Source organism: Desmodus rotundus, chromosome 1 (assembly GCF_022682495.2).
Source record: "Desmodus rotundus isolate HL8 chromosome 1, HLdesRot8A.1, whole genome shotgun sequence".
In the NCBI taxonomy this organism is placed as follows: Eukaryota; Metazoa; Chordata; class Mammalia; order Chiroptera; family Phyllostomidae; genus Desmodus; species Desmodus rotundus.
In genome coordinates, this window is record NC_071387.1 from 47,812,800 (window position 1) to 47,835,278 (window position 22,479).

Here is a 22,479-nt window from a genome sequence, read left to right on the forward strand (position 1 = left end):
GGATGGGGAGAGGGAGCAGGAGAGGAGAGAGGCAGGTACCTGCGGCAGGGATGACAGTGTCCCACCACCAAGTCTTAGTGCTCCTCAGGGATGACCACATCATTATGCCCATCTCTTGATATAGGTAGTAAAACATCTGCTAGAAGATATTAGAAAAGACAGCTCCTCTTTTTCTTACCCTTTCAGCCCTTTAGAACTCCTTTATTCTTTTTCTAATGCCAAATGCAGAGTTCTTATGAGTACTCAGGAGGGATTCAAAACATTTAAAAATAGATCTCAGTGGATGATGAATTTGGAGATTCTGATGCATAGCTTCAGATGAAGAAAGAATGGTTAAGTAATTTCTGCTTGGCGAATGGGCCGATGAAGACTCTGAGGAGTTAAGGGTCATACAAAAGTACTAATCCCAAAGCAACACAGCGCCCTGACACCTGCGTCTGGGGCACAGGCACCAGGACTCCCAGCCTTGCCTCCTTCTCTGGTCCTTGCTGACACAAACATGGTCACAATGTCTGTGGTCACAAACGAGAGTGAGCAAGGACGAGGGGCAATGCATTCTTCAAAGGATGGATTACATTCAGGTAACGGAGTCAAATAAGTGATTTGATACTAGTCCACAGCTCTGTTGCCTCTCCCAAGAAAGGTGTTCACCCCAGCCAACTGATCCTCACCTTCAGTGAGGGTGGAAACGATGCACTGAATAAATAATCAGTAGATCATGACATCGGTTACCCAGAGGATCTGACCTAGCAACGAACGTTTAAGTGATTGGAAAAAAATTCTTTAGCACTTCTCCATACCTAAGTTTGTAACTCTGAGAAATGACACGGAGGATTATTGCAAGTTTAATGCATTAGTCTTTCAAGATTTGCTGTACTCCTCGTACTAGATTCTAAAAATGGCCAAAAAACAATCTCAAAATTAGCTTACTCCCATAAATTAAGAAAAAGTTTCTTTTTGAAACTCCAAGAGATTGTTAGTTGCTTTATTCATTCAAACAAAGATGTCAAGAGGTGGGGACATTTTATTGTTTTGATCAACCCAATCGTCTTTTAAAATACTCATGCAGATTTATGGATTAATCTGTCACTATCGGTTATCACTCACTCCACACGTAACACTTGTTTCTAGTGTGGTTCCTACCACGGCCATCAGTGGAGGTGGGCTGTGGATCTCTAGGGACAAGATACGGATATACACCTGGAAACCTCCATCTTTTGTCATTTCCCAAAGTGCCTTACCTTTGAAAGAAGGAGGTGAAAATGTTTTGTCCCTTTCAATCTAAACTCCTTATGTAAGTGATCCTAGATGGAACGAAAGAAATAGTTTCTGGGGCTTTATTTTGTTCTCTTGTTCTACCTTGCCCTGGTCTCCCTTCTGTGGAAGCTTTCTCCTCAAGGTCAAATTTTCCCTACAGAAAGCGAGTCCCTGTGGCCATTAGGGGGCCCTGCTGCACACCACATTCAGGATTAATCCTGGGTCCTCCTTCACTCTCCTCAGGGCCACTGAGGATGTTCTTAAGGATATTCCCGTCATTTGATCTATGTTGTGTGAAAAGTATCCTAAGATTATTCCAGGCTTGTCTTTAGAAATAAGAAGTATTGAACAGCAAAGAGATAAGAAAGTAAAGCATAAAAATGGAAATGTGAAAATATCAAGACCAAGCATGGGTGAAGAAGAGCCTTTAACTAGGCGGCCCTCCCCTTAGCTATAGCTCTCACCCCTGCAGTTCGCCTTTATTGGGCGGCTCAGGCTTCCCTACTCTTCCACCAGGTTTCCCGGAGGACCCTCCTCAGCCTCCTCCCTCCTCCCTTCCCCGTTGACAGAGCCACAGTCAGGTCAATTCAAGGGGTGGGGAGAGGTGGCAGAAGCAGTTATCCTGGGGAAAGGAGTCTATTTGCACCCAGCTCACCCAGTTCATTCTTGAAGGTGTGATCCTGCGGGAGAATGGAGTGGGAATTCCAACTAGTTCCTCCTCCGACAAACCAGTTCACGTTGGGGTTCCAGCGGTTCACAAAGCCACAGAGATGATTTTCTTCAAAGTCACATTCTGGAAGAAAAGTAAAAGCACACCTCATGGAGATATAGTCACACCTGGGGATACCTGCACTCGCTGCAGAGTTTGCGCTTAGATCTCAAAATACGTTTCTCACTCCCTTTGTCCACAGGAACCAGGACCCCTGGGCAATATTGGTAAGAAGAGAGAGCGAGCCTGTGCTGAATAGAGACTGTGACTCATCATTGCCCCTCTGGACTGTGGTTCTCCCGCTTACTGGCCCTCTTTTGTGCAGTGATCGCTACCTCCCTTAGCTTGCATGCCTGCGAATGTGGAAGTCATAAGGGGACAGCTCCTAGCACAGCATCACGTGCTTGGCTGGGGCTTGGTACAAGCCAGCCATTTTTATCAGCCATCCTGTTTCAAAGCCCCACTTAGGGCTATACTCTTAGTTCCAGGAATTTTATCATCCACCTTTCCTTGTACCTGGTAGTCCATTCTTCCATCAACATCTCTCCTGATGGTGGTCAAATACCCAGAGCTGAGAGGCATCTTTCCGAATGCTAAAATCCTCTGCTTTTCTTATAAACAAGAACCCAGTTAGATAGAATAGGCAGGACAGGCATATCCTAAGCTCGAGGTCCTTCTGCAACCATTGAGTAGAGATGAGACACAAGATAAAGAGACCCCCCCTCCCCTTTTTAGTGGCATTGACATAGTCACATGGATGAAATTCTTCCCAGTCAACAGAATCCTTTAGTAGGAACAAGAAACTCACAAGCCAGTGCTTCCACTGACTACCATAATCATCAATTAAAAACATGAAGTGGGATTGTGCTGGTCATCTCCCATTGGCCCCTTCAGATCTACCCCCCCCCTTATTTCACCCCACTCTGTCCTCCAGAGGTTGACCTGTGTAAGTTATATCCATGGACTCCCCTGCCTTCCAGCTTCCTGTTGGACTCGACAAGTGGAAGATGGGAAGAGAATGAAGTTGGGACTGTTTATTCCTCTAGTGCCCTCCCTGCCTGCCAGGTCACCATGGGTTGGCTGTGTCCCTCTACTGGGGACAAAGCCCAAGTCAAGTAGCTCTTGCCACATAGCTACTGTCTCCAGGTTCTGGTACCCCTCCAGATCTAAAGATGGTAGCCGCGCATGCATCGTCACTGTCACTAGTCCTGGCATACAACGCCACCCCCCGCCAGTTTCCTCTACCCACTGGCACCTCTGTAGTTCCTTGCTGAACTGGCCTCAAATTACGCTGGTTGAAAGCACCCTCTGTTTCCACTTTCCTGCCAGGACCTTGACTGAGAGGGTAATCAATGTGTTTTTACATTAGCAAGTTCTGAAACATTTTAAGATTTTCATGAGCAACTTTTCCACTGCAGCATCTGCTAACCAATGCTCAACACCAGCACCAAAGACGGCCGCAGAGTAAAATAGAAAGCAAAACATTCCTCAATGTGCCAGGTGCTACTCCGAGCTCTTTATATGAATTTACTTACTTAATCCTCAAAACAACCCCATGAGGTAGATACTATCATTAGCCTCATTTTCCAGGGGACAAACTGTGAGAATCAAAGAGAGCGCACAGTAAAAAGGAGAGGTGAGGGTGTGCGCATAAATTTAATAAGATAAAAGTACTGGCTCTCCTTTGGTTTTTTAAACAAACCAGAAGCCATCAAGAGACTTGAAGAAAGGAAATAAACACTTTTTGAGTGTCCACCACCATACAAATCACCTTCATATTTATGATCTCATTAGTCCCCACAGTAATCCTGAGGGAAGCATTTTATTCCCATTTTACAGGTGATAAAAACAGAGGCTGTGGTGCTCAGTGAGTTGACTGAGCCAGCAGGTGGCGCTCCACCAGGAGTGTCGACAGCCATCCGGTGTGGTGGCTCCCTGTTAACCCACGCAGCCGCCACACAGGAGCTACAGGAAGGTTCAAGTTAGGGAGTTTGTGTCTAAACTCACTGTATCTTCAGAAAATGGTCACATTCTTAGTCTGTTTTCTTTACTTACATTGGCATCATCACTGGAAGATCAAAACAGAAGTAAGAGTCAGGGAATAAGCAAAGGCTCTTTTGTGTTTGGAATAGCCTTTGACTCTTCTCTCCGCAGCAAATCAACCTCTAAGTACTGTCAGTGCTGAAAAAATGCTCAAGTCCATCGCTTTTTCCCTATGCCATTACCACCCTCAATTTGAGACCTTCATTACGTCCCCTCTGTAAGGTCGCCATCACTTTCTTGGGGTTTTCCCACCTCTTACAGAGTTTCCTTGTTTCTAACTCCATTTTCCATGTGGCAGCCAGTCATCATCTGAAAACCACAGTCGCAGGCCCCGCCCCTGCAGACTGGGCTTTAGCGCCTCCCAACCACAGAATTCACTAACCCACGCTCTGCAGCTGGACCCAGACTCTTCCCTAACAAACACCCTTAGCAGTCCTGATTCTCACTCCAAACACCCTACCCAGTTTCTTGCCTTTGCCTGAGCAGGCCCTGTGCTTTCTCCCCACTGGAGTCTTCCTATCCAGCACCTTGACTTACTAAGTCCTACTCCTTCCTGACACCCCAACTCAAATACATCTCCTGAATTCAGACCTCTCTGATTTCCTCTCCTCGCCCCTGTACCTCCACAGCATAGCTTGTCCTTCTCTGGTAGCATTTACCATATGGAGAAATAGCTTCAGGGGCAGACAAGTAGAAGGTGAGCAACCACAGGACAGACTATGTCTTCTCTACACGCTCTCAGAAGCTGGCTTGTAAGAGGCACCCAGCCAACCCAGCTCAAGTGGAATCCCAGAGACAACGGTGATTGTAAAGACAGGAGCAATGGGGTGCCAGAGAGCAATACAGTGAAGTGAGGAAAGGAGGTCATACGATGCCTGCTTTTCTGGAAAATGCAACAAAAGCTTAGTTCACTGCAAACAGCAAATTATTTGTATTAGAATAAATTGAGGCTAAGGCAGCAACTCAGGTTTTATAGTTGCTGCATCTACTTTTCTTTCATTAATCCAGCCAGTCCGGGCAAACTCTAATGAGCCTTCCTAAGCTAAAGACAGGGAAACAAAATACACCATTCTAATAAACCTAGCGAAGAATTTTAACTACTACGCATAATGCAGTGCATTCGTTAAAATACTTTGTCTTTAGGATGGCTTCAATTCCCCCTGGCGAGTGGGGATTTTAGGAAAAGATTCACGTTCTGATGCAATGAAAATGAAACCCACTTACCAATACAGTAGCCGGTTGTCATCTTGATTTCAAAGAGTGCAATGCTGGCTGTGTTTCCCTGTCCCAGCACACCTTCTATTAAAATCTGTACAACATATGGGGGAAAGGGAGTTAGACTTCAAAACGCCGTGTTTCCTTGGTTCAGTATCTCAGCTATTAGTTGGGAGCTGTTCAGCAATTCGAGGCAAAATGAGACTGTTTGTCTCAGCTGCTTGATATTGGATACCAATTTCATGATAGAGTTTATTAAAACTGTGTGTGTGTGTGTGTGTGTACATTTTACTCAGAACTTGGAGAGGAGCAAGAGGTCCATTCAAAGCTCAGAGTCAGCTGTCTTCCATCCTTGTGCCAAGCAGCACCACCTTCGGCAGTACTTTTGGTACCACCACCTGGCTGTGGGTGGAGAGGAGAGCTTGTGCCTCTGGGGAAATCCACTCTGAGAATGGCCAGGATCAGAGGGCAGAGGGAAAAATCCCCTGGAGGAGGAGGTAGGAAGAAGTGTAATCTGACTAGTGATGCGAGACTGTCGCATAAGATGGAGGAGGCTCTAATCAATTAACTTGTAGTTTCTATTACATATATTGCTGAAAAATTTGAAAATTTTACCCAAGCACAGATAGAAGCATGACAATTTATGTGGTTGATTTCAGCACTGTTATGGTCCACATTTGCTCCTGTTTCTGAAAGTATTTGCTTTTCCTTGGGTGATTTTAGCCCAATATTTTGCAACTATGTTGGTTGCAAATTTTAAACTGTTATAATTTGCATGGGATAAACTGTTGAGAAGATGTTGTGAAACAGGGAACTGAGGCCCTCAACGCTCCTTCCCTCCACCCACCCTGATGCAGAGGGGCTCCAAGAGGACAGGGGTAGAGGAGAGTACAGTCTTTCAGCTCTGTTTGAAGAAGTGGAATGGGATAGGAAAATGGAAAGGGAATAAGGAATGGAGGACATTTTCATGAGCCTCCATTGTATCCTCAGTGACATATTCTCACTAAATGGCACACTTTATGGCCAAGTGACTCAAGTCCATCCTCCTCCCCCACTTCAGTGTGCAGTCAACTTCATCTTGCATTTGCTACCTTTCTTTTTCCAGTTGTTCCAATGGAACAACTTCCATCTTTGAAAAGGAATCAGAGCGTGTCCTTTAAGTAGATTTCCTCTTTCAAAGTATTTTTTATTTTTCCTTTTACTCCAGTTAATGTTTTGTTTTAAAATTTGTAACAAACAAACCATTAGGAAGACAATATAAACATATACCACACACAACTTAGAAGAATGAAACAAAATTATAAGAAATGAGAATGCTCCTATAAAGCTCATTAGAAAATAAATTTCCATCAAAGAGGTCGGTTTAAGCCTCATTTAGATTTGTACTGAAGTCCCATGTAAAGAGACAGAAAAGAAATCTGGGAAGAAGCTCTTTTAAGGAACAAAGTATCAATTTCCATTTTTGATATTCTTCTCTGAGGCATCTCCTATTAAACATCACATCCTAACACGGGAGATAACTAACTTCAACGGCAGCAGTTCTCCGAAGACCTCAGAACAGCACAAAGCCACAGAGAAGCCTCTGCACCCTCCTCCCAAGTTCCACCTGCCTTGAATTTCTTGGAACTGTTTTGCAAATCCAGGCTGGCTATGAGCCAGCTGTCCGAAGGTTCATTAGTGGACCAAAGCATGCGGTCAAAGCTTTCATCTTCAAATCTCACATAGAGGTTCAGCCGACTGGGATCTGACCGTGACCCTGAAGACATGGTTATCTGGTAGACCAGTCGGAGGCAGCTCCATTCCTCAGCCTGTAGGTCAGAGCTTAGCAGCAGGGCTTTCTCTCCCTCCTTGGCAAAGGAGGTGTCCACATAAATGTAATGGCCTGGAAAGAGAAAGGAGCACAGGGAAGGGATCAGGCTTCTATTGGCAGCTCAAGAGGCTACACAACCGCGGAGTGAATCTGAGGGCAACGTGCAGGTGCATTCTGTTAGCCCCCTGAATGTTGCCCGATCGTTGGATCTCTGCCTTCTTGTGAAAAATTAGAAGGTCCAGCAACACTGAGGCCACGTATACATGACACAGGACAGCCACAGGCTAGCGCTGAGTAGTGCCGCCTGGTCAGAGGTGGTGTGGAGACTCTGTTTTGTGGTAACTCCTACCACTCCCCGTTACCTCCTGACACTGGAGCCAAGTGTCTTTTCCTGTTGTTACGTTATGCCAGGCCCACTTAGCACACTTCATTCAGCTTCCTGTCCCCACAGTCGTGTGAGTTTTCGAACCCTGGCTAACAGGCTTCAGAATCTGGAGGAACAGCATGAGCAAGGGAAACACCCCAGACTGGAGTAAACTTGACCTTCTCCTTCCATAGCTTCCCCTCGTTCCCAATGATTCAGTCTGCACTTAACGTGCATCATTGGAGTAGATTGAATTGATTTGGTTCCCTCAGATCCTGGGACCTAGGTAGAAAAAGTGCATTGTAACCTAATTTTTTATTAGGAATAAGACTCTCCCAAAGGGTCTCAGACTCCTCCGTGATGCAATCTCACAGTTCTGTTAACTAAATGAGAAGCACATGCAAAACGTGTGGGATGGGGCTTGGGAAGCCGTGGGCACCCGGGGCCAAGCAATCAACATCTCCTTCTCCTCCATCCCCTCCTGCCCTTTCCTGCTCCCTCCTCCCTCCGCTTTCACCATCTCCTCTTCTCTGTCTTCTCCTTTCCTTGCCCCTTCCTGCTCCCCGCTTTCACCTTTCCTCCCTCTCTCTCCATCCCTCTTCCCTTCCCTTGCCCTCTCTCCCCTGGCTTCCTAATGCTGACCAGTGGTGCTCTGCTCGCTACACCAGGATGTAGAACAGCATTTCCATGGGAAAACAAAACAAAACAAAACAAAGGATTGGAGCCAACAGCCCTAACTTGAGTCTTCCAAGTCCAGCTCTGGTCATCAGCCTCCTGGAGCAGCGATCCCATCTGCCTGTGGGTCCCAGGGCCCACTGCCTTTCTGGCCCCCAGACTCTCAAGCCTGCTCAGAGGTTCCACACTTAATGGCAGCATCAAAACGGCTATCTTCCGTCATGTGACCATCCACTCCGCCCCTTGCATTTTGGGCTCCCCAATGCTCAACTCTTACTAGGCCCTGAAAGGCCCCTTTGCTTTGCTTGATGTCCTTCACCCCTCCTCCCATGCTTTTTGCCCCAAATGCCAGTCACAGCTAGGATCCTTGTCTCTGGCGAGTGCCCAGTGCTAGTACTGAATACTGACAGCCTGCAGCCCCTCAGCCCCTGGCCATCCTCACAGTTGGGGCACACTGAGGGTGTTGTCTTTGGGGAGCCTTGCTTGCCCGTGAAGGGTTTGAAGGCCAAGATCTACCTGTAGCTGTTAAGCAGTCTTCTTAACATAACCACCACCCAGTGAGTGCAAACAGCAACTGCTTCTACATGTCCACCCAGGCACCTGCTGTGGAAACCTTCGGCCCCTGCAGTAATTGTCACCAACACCTCTGCCTCCTACATACAGTGAACTTGTTATTGCCCATCTTTTTTTTTAATTGTAGCCATTCTAGTAGATGTGAAGTTGGGAGGTAATTGTGCTTTTGCTTTGTATTTCTTTGAAGACTAATGATGTATGGCATTCTTTCGTGTGCTTGTTGGTCACTTGTACACCTTCTTTGAAGAAATGTCTAAGTCTTTTGGCCACCTTAAAATTGAGTTATTTTTCTTTTCATTGTTGAGTTATAAGAAATTCTACATATTTTGAACACTAGATCTTAACAGATATAAGATTTGCAATTTCCCCCCCCATTCTGTTGGTTGTCTTGTCACTTTCTTGATGGTGTCCTTTGAAGTACAAAAGTTTTTTAATTTTGATGAAGTCCAATCGTCCATCTTTTCATTGAGTATGTGTGCTTTTGGTATAAATAACCAAGAAATCATTATGTAATTTGAGATCATGAAGGTTTACTACCTATACTTTCTTCTAAGACTTTTATCGTTTTAGCTCTTACATTAAGGTCTTTGATTTATTTTGACTTAATTTTTGCCCATTAAATTCTCTGGCACCCTTGTTGAACATGGATTGAGCATAGATCCAAGGGTTTATTTTTGCAGCCTCAGTCCTATTCCATTGTTAGGACAGTACCCGCCTTGCTTACCATAGCCTTGGAGTGAGTTTCTAAATCGGGGAATGTGAGCTCTCCGATGCCATTGTCTTTTTCAAGGTTGTTTTGATCATCTGGGTTCCTTTAATTTCCATATGAATGTAAAGAACGGGCTGGGAACAGAGTAAGTTAAAGTAACAGAGAGCTCACTGTTCTTAATGACAGTCAGTCTTCTTCTTGAATAAATTCTCCCAAGTATTGCAAGTCCTTGGCTAATTTCAAGTTCTTTAAAAGCTGATTTGGACAATTGTTGCCAGTGTTTTTATTGCTTTTATGGGACAGAATTTTCTGAAGTACGCAATCCACCATTCCTGCTGACTGTCCTCACTTTCCACATCTTTTGTAACCAATAAGAACAGAAAACAATGGTTCAGAGATGTCAAAGCAAACACAAACAAGTAAGAAAGGCAAAGAATAGCGAGAGATCACATGTGGATTCGGTTGTTCAGTCTGACGCACCAGCCTGAGGGCCCCAGCTTTGCTAGCTGCAGTGTGCTGACACAGTGGTGACTGGAGGGGAGGGAAGGTCTTCTTCAAATCCTGCCACTTAGTCAGTTTAACCTTATTTGAGAGAGATTTATTGGGGAGAAAAGTCTTTATAAGGGGTAAGTCATGGGCCATAAACTCCCAAACTGATACTTTTTAAAAGGAAGTCAGCGATCAAAACCTTTAATTAAACCACCCTGCCAAAAAGGTCAGGGTCCACGTGACTCAGGGCCTGCATACGCCTTCTGGCCACTTGCAGGCATCAGAGAACAGTAACAGAAGAAACTTTTCTCTTTCAGTGAAGGCCACACTTCATTGCTGGACACCTCTGCACGGCTAGAGCTCAATGTGTTAACGACACGCCTCTAATAGCCAAGGCTCCAGGTGACAGGTCTAAATCCCAGGCCGTCACTGTGGCAGTGTGGCCCGGGTGTGAGTCAGGGGGAACTGCCTGGCATCCCGGCATCCCTGTGATTTGATTCACTAATGAATGCACTGTCCTTCAGGTGTGATGATCGTGCCGGGGTCACTGTGGGGTGCGGTGGACCCCACCCAGGATTTGCAAAGTATAACCTTGGTTTAAAACTTTATCGTGCATATGCTGACTGCGTCATTGGTTTCCTTCTCTGCCAAACAGGAATAATAAAACAGTAGAGTCCTGTTACACATACATTCCTAAAAACATTTACACATCCTGAAAATATTTAGGAAGTCACTCAATGTACTCAGACAAAAAACCTGGAAACAATCCGACCACTGCCGTAATACATACACATAAGAAAAAACATTTCATATAAGTAGCCACTAAATGAAATCTGTTTTACATATTTCAACACAAAAAGAAAGTTGGCTGTGTTGTGCATAGAAACGGTATAGTATCCAGAAAACCATGTACACTGTACAGTGTGTAATTAATTTGGTGAACTTTCCAGGGCACAGTATCCAATTTTTTTGACAGTATCCAATTTTCATGTTCTGTGCTGAATTTAGAAGGTAAAGTTCCAGCGAGATATGACTTCATATATATGGGATTATTGCAAGAATCTGATGAAAATAATTTATATATGTACATATATAAATGTACATTTATATATGTACATATATAAATTATTGTTATGGTAATGTTAATTATTATTTCTTAACATCAGGTGTAGGAGTCCTTTACTGTTCCAGAGATAGTAAGAAATTTATATTGCCTTCTTCCTTTTTTCTCAATGTGGTTCAGAGCTGATATGTTGATGTAAGAGCAGTCTTCATCCATTTCACCATAATTGACCCTTTGATGTTGAAATCCACACCTTTATCCTCTTTAGGGCAGGACTTGTCCTGGCTGCCCAGCCTCAGCAGTTCTGCTCCTCACAGCCAAGCCCCCAGCTCTCACCCAGAATTAATCGTCACCTAAAGCGGAATTCAGCATACTTACCCGCAGTGTGATTCTGGCCGAAACCTCATAGCCCAGGTCTAATACCAACGCCTAATGCTCTATTTTGTTTAGTTCTTAGTGCCTTGCATGTCTAAAACAAGGACACTACCTTTGTGTTTGTTTGTTTGTTTTTGGTAACTTCATTCCCAGGGCTCAAGTTTATCCCCTGAACTCAGGTAAAGACCTTCTCCCCAGATATCCTGAATGCCGTATTGCCTGCTTCTCTGGACTGCGTCCTGCCCGGGAAGCAGTATAATGGACTGGTTAAAAGAGTGTGTATCTCATGCCGGCCAGATGTCGGTTCAAATCCCGGTCACACCATTTACAAATCATCTCACTTTGGGAGAGTCACTGATCTGAGACTCACTTTCTTCATCGGTAAGATGGGGGTGTTAAATACTCATGCTGCAGAGTTTTAAAAAAGTCAAATAAGAAAATGTCAGGAAAACACTTTGCACAGTGCCCAAGGGTGCAGCATAAGCTCTTACAAACGTTAACTCTTACTCTTTCAGATGTCCAGTCAACATGCTCTTCCCGACAGTTAGCCCATCTCCTGTCCCCTATTGGACCTCCCTCATACTAACTGCTACTTGTCCCACCTGCGGCCATTGCCCTCCCCTCCTCAGATCACCTTCTGCCCCCTGGATAGAAGATCCACTCTCTGGAGTGCCTCCTTTACTGCAAGGGGCACATCTTTTTCTAGGTCCCAGTGCCCTCTAGGTTGTCCCTCCCATTGTCCAACCGTGTTCTCAGCTATGACAGTCATTCGGGGGGTCAATCGTGATCAAACCAGCCTGGACAATAATGCACGCAAAGCATCTAGCAAATGTTCATAAAGTTTTGGGTGGTTTTTTTTTTGTTCTTGTGTTTTTTTTTTTGCAAAGAACCAGATACCTATAGTGGAGAGAGGAAGCCTCCAGGGAACTGCATCCTTAATTATGGATAAGCCATCAGCTTGCATTTTGAAGAAATCTTGCTTTCTTTGCACATCAAAGACTTTCCAAAAATTAAAAAGTCAAATTTCTAAATATGTTTAGAAGGCAATAAGCATAGAGAGTCTCAAACACAGTTGATTTTGTTATAAGAGAATAAATGATGTAGCACTCCTCAAGTGCCAAAAATGATATTAAATATTGGGATTGTCAAGATCTGATTTTTTTTTCAATCAGTAGGACTCATGATTATTTATAAATCTACTGATTACCTCAGGCAGAAGAATATTCTGGTCTGAAATTATCTAAGAAAAATCACAAATTTCTAAGAAATGCATAAAGTATTTTCACCTTCTGCTTGAAGTTTCCAACCTTGCTATTATCCTCTGTAGTTCATTTAATATAATTTAATATAATTGAATTGAATAATATGAATATAATTTTAGTCATATGAAAATAAATATAGATTTTAAAGAATTCATCTCAAATCACCTGCTACTAAACAAAGATTTGAAGGGAATGAACAAATATTCATTGTGCCGCAGGTACTAGATTTTTGACATATGTTCTTCCTTCTTAAAACTGGTGAATGATCGTATCAGATGGGAATTACCATGTTATAAGGGAGGAAACAGAGACTTATGAATGTTAATTGAGCGATCCAAGATCACAGCTAGTAAACCAAGGTCTAGCTCAAGTCCATGCATTTCCCCTGGACCATGCTACCTCCAAATATTTCCTTGTCTCTCTCTTTATTAATTTACCTGTTTATAATTGTATTCACCTTCCTATAGCAGGAAAGCAAAGTTGCCTCCTTTTTCCTTACACTGGGAAGCTGATGGGATGCATGTTTCTATACGGAAGCTCACGTAGGCTCTTGTACACATGCCTTTCCTGTTGATAACACAATAACCAGGTTAACTTTTCTACCACATTGCCTCGAATCTAAACGGTTTTTAAACATGTCAAGTTTTCTAATATTAAGGTAGGTCTTATAATTGATCTACATGCATCCCCGTCCCCTAAAAGATGTAAACAAATTGCTGGTTAGAATCAGTGGATACAGAATAAGATATTTGCATCTGCACTTTGGTTAGTGACAGTGAGCAGAGAGACCCCTCCAAGTCTTGGGCTCAGAGGACGCCAGGCATCGTCCCCTGTAGATTCTTCTGGGGAATGGGGCATGCAGGTGAAGGGTTACAGAGCCACACTCAGCACGAGGGCAACAGTGGCAGCCCAGAGACCTGTATCAGCCTAATGTGTAAGGCACAGCCCGGCATTTCAGCTCAATGTCTTCATAAATATTTACTGATGTGCACTGAGCAGAAGACACTATGTGTGCATCTTACAAGTAATATATTTTTATGCTGGATTTGGACCCCTAACTATCAAACAACAAGGTGCTTCGTACTATTCAACCTAAATAGGTCCACCAGACTCCCAGTCTCCTTTCTGTATTAGAAAGGATCTCTCTTCAGGCTTTTGCAAGGCACGTCCCTTTTCAATAAATGATTTTAATGGAAATGGCTTCTTTTCTTCCTTTTCCTTGCATATGAGGTCCCTAGTAATGACTCAAGTTCAAAAAATTTCTCATTTCCATACCAAAAAATCGCATGAAAGTCTTGGCTTCTGGAAAGCTTCCATGGCTAAGGAGATGATGGGATTTAAGAGATAGGAGCTTAAATCTAAATCCCCCAGAAATCAATGCACCGAGGAAGGTTAATTGGCATGCTTTATAGTCAAGTCCCACTTCTGAAACATGATGGGAAAATGCTCTATCATTGAGAGGTGGCTAGCATTTGCAGTCCTACCTTTGTCCCAAGTGGTAAGAAACCCCGCCCAAAACAAAATCTTCCCTAGTTTAGCAAAGAGATTCTAGTTCAGAGGAACATTTCCAATATAATTTTACTTAACGAAAAAGGAAAGCCTGAATCTAAAGAGCAGCACAAAAGGGCCATGTGTGAGCGTAGTGCCCTCCCAGCACACAGTGGGAACTGACTTCTCAGTGGTCCTTGCATTCATGTATCAATAAGACTTCGCTCCTCTCACGGATGGAGCCAGAGCTTTGCCTACGACAGCAGAACTTCCATAGAAGCATGTCAGGACAGGAAGGGGCCTTGACATTCACTGGGGTCAGAGGAGGTTTTTCCCCTCTAGCGTCACTTAAGGTTAAAATTGAAGAAAACCATGAGGCCCAGAGCGGGCTCAGTGAATGGTGTCGCCAGTGGTCAGCCCTGCTCCGGTCCTGGGAGAGGGCCATGGCAGGCGGACAGGCCCCAGCTCTCCCTCTAATGAACTCAGCAGCTTCTCCCACATCTGACGTGTTTGGCCTTCGGGGAATGAGGGGAATTTCCACAGGAAGTTTGGGGTACCTTCCACGTTACAGGTGGCCCTTGGTTATAAAATCACATGGGAGCAGCACTAACCTCTCTGACTCCCCTTTGATCTTAAAGTGTTTCCCCCCTTGATTTTAACATGGGTCCTTTCTCTGGGTCCCTTGATCACCCACTCTGCTGATTTTGCTCTGACCTTCAACCTGCTACTTCTCAGCCTTCTCTGTGAAATTTTCTGCCTTGTCTCTTTGGTGTTTGTATTTCAGTGGAACTGGTTTCTTTACCCTGATGAGCCTTCCTCGCTGTGGCAGAACTGCTCACCACCTACCCAAGATCCATTCTCTTCCGTTCTCCCCACCCCAGAATTTGATTGATCCAGGTGATATACCCAGCCAAGATATTGCCACTGTCATGCCGCCCTTGCATGTAGAGGTGGCCGATGGCTGAGTTCCAGAAAGAGATGTGAGAGAAAGCTGTGGGATGGGGCTTTCACGAAAGCTTTTTAAAGGTGACCTGACTCAGGGGGCATGCCCCTTTGGTCCTTCTGCCTTCCCCTTTCTTCCCATCTGAGGTATAGGGGCAACGTCACAGTGTCCATCTTATCGTAACCAAGAGGTGACAAGGTAACAAACTCATCCCAGTTGGCCTGGGACGTTCTGGTTTTAAAATGGAAAAATGCCATGTTCTGGGAAACACCTCGACCCCCAGCAAACTGAGACAGTTGGTCACCCTAGCAGATGACCCTGAGGATCCCAAGTCACCGCTGTGGGTGGGGCAGAAACACAAAGGGCCGGGGTTCCCTCCCATGTGGTGGAATCTTCTGGCCAATCTGGATTTCCAATCTCTGCACTTTTCATTACAAAGGAGGAACACAAATCCCAGGTTAAGCCAGTTATTCAGTATTTTCTGCTACTCATTCACTTAGGGGTCTAAGACTTCCAGCCTCATTTTTATACAGGTGATACCCAAGTCTATATCACAGGCCCAACCTTATTAACTTCCAGACCCATGCGTCTAACTTCCCGTCGGGCATCTCCACTTGGACATGCCATAGACACTTAAACTCATTCTCGGTCCCCCAAATCCTGCTCTTCCTCTGTGTGCCAAATCTGAGTGACTGGAGACCCCAACTAACAACCACTGAAGGAATCTCAACAACATCAACAATTCCTCTATCTCCCTCCTTCTCCAAAATTCTATCAATCTTGATACCTTAATATCCTAAATTGCTTTCAAAGCCATCCATTCCACCAAGCTCTGTCCACTGCCCCAGTTTAGAACACCACCTTTTGTCTGGAGTACTGTACTAGCCTCACAGTAGGTCTCCCCTCTTCCATCTAGCCCCACTCTAACCTGATCTCCACACTGTACCCAGAGTGCTAGTTCTACCGTGCCAAACTGATGCTATTACTTCCTGGCCTGAAACACTTGAGGGGACCCTCGCTGTCTTTGAAAGATAAGGCTCTGTTGTTTTTAATCACTACACCCTTTTTATAGTCTAATCAGCAGCCACAGAATTTTAGTTCCTCTAAACTAAGGCACCACACCCTCTCTTGCTTCCAGGCCTTCTCACATCCTATTTCTTGTATCTAGGATACGCTTTCATCTCCCCTCCTCCATTCATTGCGCTACCTCCTGCCTCTCTTCCTAGCTCACTCCTATGCTTCATTAAGGTCTTTGCCTAAGAGAGTCGCTAAGTACGACACGCAATATGCAACCTAGACAACTGTACATGTGGTCCTGTATAGATGATACTGCTTTTTTCAGGCAGGATACGTGAAGCATTCCTCACTAGGTTTTAAGTATATAAGGCCATAGGTCACATCTACCTGCCTGCCTACCTTACTCTACATTTTTAGATAAATGAGTCGACTTCTTCCTGACATTAGATTTAATCTTATATTTACTATAAAGCATACATGAAAACCCTCCCACTAGGGAGAGTTCTCATTAGTTTTGAATCTGATACACTTATTCAATATACTCTTATTTTACGAAGTGTATTTAATGAGAGCTGTAACTTTCCTGGTAACTCACACCACACGATATTTTCACATGTCCTCCTGCCGTTACCATGGAAACACAAATTCCCATGATGTCAGGATATACACAGGATGGTTAAAATACACAATTCTTTGCCATTCTGGAATGCAGAGTTTGTGGGAAACACTAAAAAATGTTTCAGTGTGCAACATTTCCAGACCCAAGGCGGCTATAGTTTTATCAACCTTGAATTTGGAAGAGGAGCTCCCAAATGCAGAGCTCAGCGATACATCGAGAAGTGACGAGGTCAGCAATGCCGAGAGGTCTCGAATGCCACTTTGGTTGCCCCTGGCAACAGGGAAATTATTTTCATCTCATGCCTAACGCTGCAAAAGTAGTCTTAGGAGATTATAAAGCTTAAGCCTCGCAAAAGTAAAACAAAGCCAGGAGGCAATCTCCAGTGTAAGTAATCCACCAACATTCAAAACCACTACTGCAGAGTTCGTCCCACCCTTTTTCATCGGGACTGGGAAGGGTGTAGCTCTAAACCCTGCTGGCCCCAGGGGTGGTGTTAGAAGAGAAGTTTACCTTAGCAACTCCCAACAGAAAACCAGTGATGAGCCCACGGTGAAAGGTCATGGGGTATTTGGAAAGGGAGCTTCACTTTGTGTGCGTTTTGTGATGTTGAGTCGATTCTGACTCCTGGCAACTGTACAAATGAGTGATGTTCACACGGTGCTGTCCTCAGCAGCCCTGCTCAGCTCCTACAGACTCCTGCTTACGGCTGCCTGTATGGAGGCCAGCCGGCTCCCATTTGGTCTTCCTCTTTTCCTGCTGTTTCACCTTCCATAGTATTTAGCAAAGTAGCATGACAATATAAGAAAGGCTCTATTACCTGATAGTGTTTGTTTTTATCAAAGATCGGTTCTCAGAACACATTTTCACTACACGACTTGCCAGGTGGGGAAGATATTCCTTGGGAACTTAGAAATGACCCTCTATTTAAGGTGAAAGAATTGTGGAGGGCCATGGCCTTGGGGTACTGTGGGTGACTGAATTCACTCTTCAGGTTCCCTGAGTGTACCTGGAAGGACAAAAGTATTTTTCCATGGAAGAGGTGCTCATTCACAAGAAAGTTTTGTTATTTTGACTTGCAAGAGACTCTAACTCTCTATCATTTCTGCTAGTACCACCGCTGGGACTCAGCTGAGTGTTCGTGCTCACGCATTATGCAGGCAATGCTGTCAAACAAAGAGACTCACACCCCCTTCCGCTTCATTCAACCCAAAATACAGTAAGAGTGCCTGTGAAAATTCTACCACGGCACAGGTACATAAATCTGAATTTAAATTTTACATACAAATGGATACATATTTACTTTTATTTGTACTTTCTTATTTCAAATTCTGCATTTTATGCTTACTATAGAGTATAAAAGCAAGCAGGAGCAAGAATACTCAAAAGAAATTACAGCTATAAAGGTATACACATTTCACTTTGTTGTCTTATAGAGAAGATATAATTTACAATGGTGTGAGCATAATAATAGGAAGATGAGTTTTAATGAAAAATAAACCTCATAATATGTGTAAAATGAATGATCTGATCTAGATTAGCGGCTTTAAAACACTTTGTTTCTGAAACATAATTGAACACAGAAGCTCATCTATTAACAGAGCAAAAAAGACTGGGTGTGACTGCCAAGTTCCCTAAATAGCTTTATTCAGGCATTTGTTGTCCGGGGCAAGTTTGCCCACTGAGTCTCCTCCTCCCAGTCAGCTCCTTCCCGGGGCCCCTGAGGCCCGTCCTGCGGAGCCGGGGATGGTTTCACAGACCCAGACGGCCAGGCTCCGAGAATCCACGCTGCCTGCTGAGCAGCTGGGTTCTGGATCCCACTCAGATTGCCAAATTAAACAATTTAAAATACTGAAGTATCTCCTAAATATCGCACGGGACATATTTGTCCTAAATATGCTGTTTGTCTGAAATTCGAATTGAACTGGGCTTCCTGTATTTTGTCTGGTAACCACAGGCTCCAGAACAATGTGTTTTCCGTGAAAAGAAACTGATCGATTTGAGGATCCCTATGGACTCTCCTAGATGAAAGGCACTGAGACTGGGGTTCCTTCCTCCTTCCCCTTTTTTTCACCCCCCCTTTCGCACCACCGGTGTTTGGGGCTCCCTGAAGGTTCTGCAAGTGCTGCTCTGTGCACGTGTGCCTTATTCCAGTGCGGCCACGGGAACAGACGGGCAAAGGACACGAGTGGTGTGTCTCAGGGCCCCAGGCCTGCACTCTCCACGTGGACTCAGTGTTTCTTTCTTACCATTGGTTTTTGAATAGATGGTGCAGAATGGGGCATCACTGGAAGATACAGGACAGTGAAGCTAAGCAAGGAGCACTCCCACCCTGGGTTTCTTAGACGTCCTTCCAGAGATACATATACTGACACATACAAACACATGTCTAGACAGAGCCCTCTAGTTTTTATACATATCGTTGATATATAGTACACTACTATGTGTCATGAGTTTTTTCACTTAGTGTATCTTGGAGATTGTTACATGATCTATGCATCATCTAGCTCTCTATCTAGCGCTGCCTCATATTTTTAAGCTGCTGCCGACCTTCCCATTGCACAGATGTACCATATTTAATCAGTGTCCCAGCTATGTACATTCTCATTTCCTCTGATTCTTAGCTACTGAAATAATGTCACAATAAATCTCGTGCCCATCACTCAGTGCCTCTTTCTGAGTACAGCCATGGGAGAGAGCCCCTAGAAATGGAAGTATGGAATAAAAGGGAAAATGCATTCATACTTTGGTTAAATATTCCCAAATTTTCCTTCTTGGAGTCGTACCAGTTAATGCTTCCAGCAGCAACAGAGGGGAGTCTTTTGCCCATTCTCACCAATCCAGGGTATGATACAATCTTTTTAATATTTGTCCATCTGATGAAAATATGGTATGGTGCTATAGTTGTAATTTGAACTTCTTTTTATTATAAGTTCAACATTTTTTTATATGTTTAAGAGCTACTGGCATTTCCTTTGTGTATTGTCCTCGGCCCATCTTTCTACACAGTTGTCCGTTTTTACTAATGATTTACAGAAATTCTTTATGTATTAAGGACATTAACCTAATATGTGTTTTATGTGTTGTTCTCCTAGTTCATCATTTGTCCTTTGATTTATGCTTTTTCAATGCAAACTGAGGTTAGGGGAAAGATCCTTTTTCAGCAGCACATGTGATACCACCATGAACTGGCACAGCTACCACTCTCGGGAAAGCTAATTATGGGCCAAGCCCTGGGAGGATGGATAAAGTGCTTATCTCCTTAAGTCATCAAAGCAGTCGCTGAGGAGAGGACAATTGAGTCATTGTTACCAGTGGTTGCTAAGATTTGTTTTGGTCTCAGAGGTGGACTGACAGGAAAGACAACAATGTGGAGTTTATCTTTCCTGTCTTCTCAAATTTTCAGTCAACCTTCTCTTTTCCCCCTGGCACTTCACTCTTCTTCCTTCTCATTGCCTCTTCCCCAAGTCCCCCCTCCCCTCCCTGCATAGCCTGGGCCGCTCTGAGGAAGAGCCTGCTTATAATTCCCTGAGGTTTCCTGCCAGCTCTCAGCTATTCCCCACTGGGGTGTAAACTACATAGTAACCCCAAACTTACAGAGCACTGAGAAAAAAATTTAAGATGCAAAAAAAAATCAAATATAAATAAAGTGAAAGCTATAATGATGAATTGATAGGCTGTAGGGCAGGGGGCACTTGCGGAGTTGGACAAAGCCGGAAACTTCGTGTTCTTTCCGCTCATGTGTCCAGCCTTGTCGAGGGTGTGCAGAGCAGCAGAGGCCCTGCTGGAATTTGAGGCCCTGCTGGAATTTGAGGCCCTGTGAGTTTTAGAGAGAAACTGGCCACTATTTGACATCCAAAGGTATAATAAGTTACTACTCTGTTACCAACGAGTCTTTGGGAGATAGTGTGGCTGATAGAAAGAACATGGTTTTAGAATCAGTTCTTCCTTCAAATAACATTTCAACCAATCAGAGCATGACTTCCGGAGTTATTTAATGCTTCCAAACCTCAGTTCCTCAGGGGTAAAATGGGATAATAGGTTCCTTACAGGGATGGAAAGTTCCTAGCATAGTGCCTGGTATAATTCAGATTCTCAGTAAAGTATGGTCTCAGATTTCACCTCTCTCAAATCATTATTAACCTACTCTATCCAAGAATTTTTACCCTGAGGTCATGTATATCAGAGTTCACTGAAATTCTGTAATTCATGCTACCACCTTTGGGGTTTTCCACCACATCCTTGTACTGGAAAGTCTTTTCTGGAAGTTTTATTATCCATAAAACTTGTGAGTGGCTATGCTAGTTAATCCAGTACATTTAAAAAAATACACAAATTATGTCAACATATCTAAAACTGGACAAAGTATATTCATAATTATAAAATAAAAATATGACCATGTGCCACCCAAAATAATCTCATGAGCCACTGCGGTGTGCATACCACACTTTAAGAAACACTAACACTAACTTATTTACTAGTATATTTTCAACATTTCATTTTCAAGACATGGGCCCTGAGGTCTAGAGAGGGTGAAAAATTTGATCAAAGTCCAACCAATTTGCTGCAGAATTGAGACAAAAACCCAATTTCCTGGATTGCCAGTTCCGTGCCTCCATGAGCCAGTCTCCTAAAATGTCTACAGCTGCTGCCTAAAGCAGAGCCCTGCTGGGAAACTGCAGGGTTAACACCGTGATACCCTACGGAGATCTTGTTCTCCCTCCATTGCTGTTATTCTAGGAAACCTGAAAGGCGGCCTTTCCTCCCAGAACACGCCTGAGAAGGCACACCTGAGCTGACCTAGTTATCGTCCTGGCTTGGCGGGTACAAGCACCCCGCCCAGGGGGAGACGGGATGGAGGAGGGCAGAGCAGGTAAGGGTTTTCAACACTATGTACTGTTTAAAGAGTTTTCTGGAAGTTATCGGACCTTAGTTCATCTTCTCCCAACCCAATACTCTCAACGCATCAAGCCCTCTAGTGTATCATTATCTGGAGATTTCTACCAATTGCCTCTAAAAATATAGGATACGTTCAAATTCTACGCTTTTTAAAAAACATCAAGAAATCTCCATGTGCTATAAAATAAGAGAGTCCCTACCAGAGAGGAGTCTGAGCCCTGAGAAGAGTGCAGGCAGCTCTGCAGTGAGCCCTCTTGCCTCTGTTTCTAAGGTATAGCCTCAGACGCCTACGAAGACTTGAGGATGTTGCTGTCGATGTGTGCTATTTTTACCTTCCCACCGCCATTTCCTTGAAATTTTAGTTAACAGCACCCTGGTTTTTCCCTGGGGAAATTGCCCCTCCTTATTGAGGAGAGCTGAGCCCAATCTCCCCTTCCCAAGGTGGCCACATAACCCAGGCTTGACCAATCAGATCATTCAAACCCTTTGGCCACTGTGATTGGTTCAGGGATGAGCACATGGTCCAACACAGGTGTATAGGCTCAATTATGAGAATTTTATTAGAGGTACTGGGAAGAAGCAGCTTTCTTTCCATAGGAACTACCAGCTATAAGAATGTGGGGTGCCTCCACCTGCTGGAGTCCATGAAGAAGGCCCCCTGAAAAGGAAGCAAGCTCAACAGGAGCCAAAAGCAAGAGTTATGAAGAGAGGGAGGTTGAACCAGATGGTAGTTTTAAGTACTTAGTTGCACCTGAAGCCAGGTATCCCTGAACTTTTAGTTTATATTAGGTGATCCAGTCCTTCAGTTTGAATTAGAGTATATTTCACCTGGGGACAAAAAAGCCTTGTCAATACAGAAGTCAGAGTGAGTGAATAATGTGTTGGTCAGTCATGAGGAAAAAGGGAAAAGGAAAGAGGGAGGCAAATGTTGTGATCTGGACAGTGGAGGGTGGTCAGCAGACTGGTGTCTTG

The 22,479-nt window shown here is 44.2% G+C and overlaps 1 protein-coding gene across 3 annotated transcripts in view; it reads right to left on the minus strand.

Moving 5' to 3' along the window:
• Positions 1-22,479, minus strand: part of MAMDC2 (MAM domain containing 2) — a 125,723-nt gene that overhangs the window by 62,736 nt on the left and 40,508 nt on the right. For all 3 annotated transcript variants that reach the window (XM_024555239.3, XM_045191264.2, XM_024555247.3), the window contains exons 3-5: positions 6,835-7,106; positions 5,234-5,318; positions 1,913-2,050 (exon numbers count right to left, since the gene is read on the minus strand). In XM_024555239.3, the coding sequence (XP_024411007.2) occupies positions 1,913-2,050; positions 5,234-5,318; positions 6,835-7,106 (495 nt within the window). The remainder of the gene's footprint in view (positions 1-1,912; positions 2,051-5,233; positions 5,319-6,834; positions 7,107-22,479) is intronic.